The 2,701-nt window shown below is 34.1% G+C and overlaps 1 protein-coding gene across 1 annotated transcript in view; it reads left to right on the plus strand.

Moving 5' to 3' along the window:
* Positions 1-2,701, plus strand: part of npr1a (natriuretic peptide receptor 1a) — a 50,596-nt gene that overhangs the window by 40,795 nt on the left and 7,100 nt on the right. Inside the window, exon 12 of the mRNA XM_016286018.1 lies at positions 1,849-2,017. Within this exon, the coding sequence (XP_016141504.1) occupies positions 1,849-2,017 (169 nt within the window). The remainder of the gene's footprint in view (positions 1-1,848; positions 2,018-2,701) is intronic.

Here is a 2,701-nt window from a genome sequence, read left to right on the forward strand (position 1 = left end):
GTTCTTTCACTGCATGATTCAGTCTATTAATATGCATTAAGAATGATCACATAATTCAAGATAAGGGGGCAGAAAATGTATATATTTATTTAATTTCATACAGTTAATATCACTCGAAGAGTGTCTTTTTTTTCATAATAATCAATAAGTTAATATCAAGAGACTTACGTTTTAGACACCATATTGGCTGTTTTTGCTCTATTTCGGCAACAAAAATAATTCCAAACACAGCCACAGCGCTGTTTTGCGTCTCTGAGCAACATGACGGTGTTTTGTTCCCGAATGAATCAACCGTTTAAATGATTCGGTTCAATCGCAATGACTCACTTAACAGTGACTTGCTGCCACCTACTGGCGGTTTTAATTGTTTTAATTTGACATTTCAAGTATCTTTTCATTATTTAAATAATTTCCAAATGTCAGTATTCAACATTTCATGTTTAATATATCAAAACATTATTTATGCATTTGTAACTGCAGGGTAAAACATTCCATGTCCCTCTAAGCTGCATTAGCATGTGTAAATACATCTAAATGCCACTTCATATGCAAACTTCTACAAAGATTAATTTTGTTTATATTGATTTCATTTGTTTAGTAACAGCCTAAATGTATTATTATTATAATTGACTGATTTAATGTAAGAATTTTACACAAAAGATTATGCACACTTTTAGAAAAAATGGCTTTATAAAGGTAAAAATGCCCATAAAAGGTAAAAATCTATTTTAACTTATTGGAAAAGATTCATTTATATCACTGCTGTGAACTGACCACACAGAATATGAAATGTATATCAAAAACTTTAGAAGCTGTCCACGGTAGTCCTTATATCAGCACAATAACACACTTAGCAAAATGTTGTCTAATTATCTTTATCGATATAAAATTCCAGAAAATATTGAGATATTATTTTTTGTCAATATCGCACACAGTACTGACACAAAAGGATTTGCAACGGTCGCTTTGTCACACCCAGTGTAGACAGCCTCAAGCTGTTGGTTTATTTGTCTAGCCTATTTTTATTTATTTATTTGTCTAGTAGAAGTTATGAATGGCCGGTAACTTAAAAATTTAGTAGCCAAATTGGCTGGTGAGTGAAAAAGTTAATTTCAATCCCTGCTTATATGGAGACATGGATACAAACACACACTCAGCGATGTCACCCGTCCTCATAAACGGATCACCACACACATAACACCGGCTTCATTAAGCAGAGACAACAAAACATGAGTGAAGTGTCTGGAGCAGAGCCAGCTCACCACGAGAACAAAGGGAGTCAAAGACAGCAATGAGAGAATGCCAGAGACACTGCCATTAACAGTCAGATAGATAGATAGATAGATAGATAGATAGATAGATAGATAGATAGATAGATAGATAGATAGATAGATAGTGTGTATATCAGCACCTTTACAGCAGCTTTGAATGCAGCTCATCCAATCATATTGTGATCATATGTTCATGTTGTGGATGAAGATATAGGCAATATATGTATTCCCGAGTGCAGTGAGATGTGGAGTGAGACAGGAAGGTCGTGACAGCATTGTGTCATCATCACTTCTGTTGAATGCTGTGAAGACATTTGTGAAGTCCGAGGTCTTCTCAAAACCTGTGAATGACACTTTCATCTCTTTTACTCTTTTTTTTTCCTCACACATTTGCTCTCTTTCTATCTCTCACACCAGTAGGGAGTGCGATCGCACTCTCTGTTTCTCTGTGAAATTTGCTACGCTAACTCTATGTGCTAATCTGTGTATGTTATTTCCTGTGTGATCTGGAGAATGTTTCATTGCATGTTTGTTCGTCTTTCTTATTCTCCATTGCTGTGTGTAATTTGTGGTTCAGAGATCATAGAGCGTGTGGCGGAGGGCCGCTGGCCGTACCTGCGTCCCCTGCTGTGTCCTCAGAGCCACAGCGATGAGTTGGGACAGCTGATGCAGCGCTGCTGGTCAGAGGACGTCAACGAGAGGCCCGACTTCAACCAGATTAAAGTACTGCTCCGCAAGAATAACCGGTACCTGACACACAAATCAGCTCATACACAAGAGCTCAAAGGACTTGACACATTGACAGATAACTGATTTTTTTTAACATCGAGATTTTAAGATGAAATTTGGTCACACTTTAAGGTCCAATTCTCATTATTACCTACGACTTTTGTCTCAAACTGCTAATTTGCTGCTTATTAAGAGTAAGGTAGTTGTTGTTAGGTATGGGGTAGGATTAAAGGATGTAAAATATGTTTATAGGTACTAATAAACAGCTAATATTCTAGCAGTTAGATTAATAGTTAGAATTGGTCCTTACAATAAAGTGTTACCTGAAATTTATATGCATAATGTAATATATATATATATATATTAATAATAGTTTATTTTTAGATCATGTAACTGGACACTGTTTATTTTAAATTCTTCATATATTTTAGTCATCCTGTAGCTTTAGTGCAGTTTATATAAGTTTTGATAATGATTTTTTTTTAAAGCACTTTAATATAACAGTCTATTCATTAATTTATATTAGTCAATAAAAACTGCATGTGTAATAATAATAATAATACATTACTATTATTATTATTATTATTATGCAGTTCTACAAACTTCTACAGTGTATCAATACAATTGTTTTAAGCACTCTAATATAATATATAGTCTCCTAATTAATATGAGGCAATAATGGTATAAATTATATTATAATA

This window comes from Sinocyclocheilus grahami, unplaced genomic scaffold (assembly GCF_001515645.1).
Source record: "Sinocyclocheilus grahami isolate Dianchi unplaced genomic scaffold, SAMN03320097.WGS_v1.1 scaffold205.1, whole genome shotgun sequence".
Classification (NCBI taxonomy): Eukaryota; Metazoa; Chordata; class Actinopteri; order Cypriniformes; family Cyprinidae; genus Sinocyclocheilus; species Sinocyclocheilus grahami.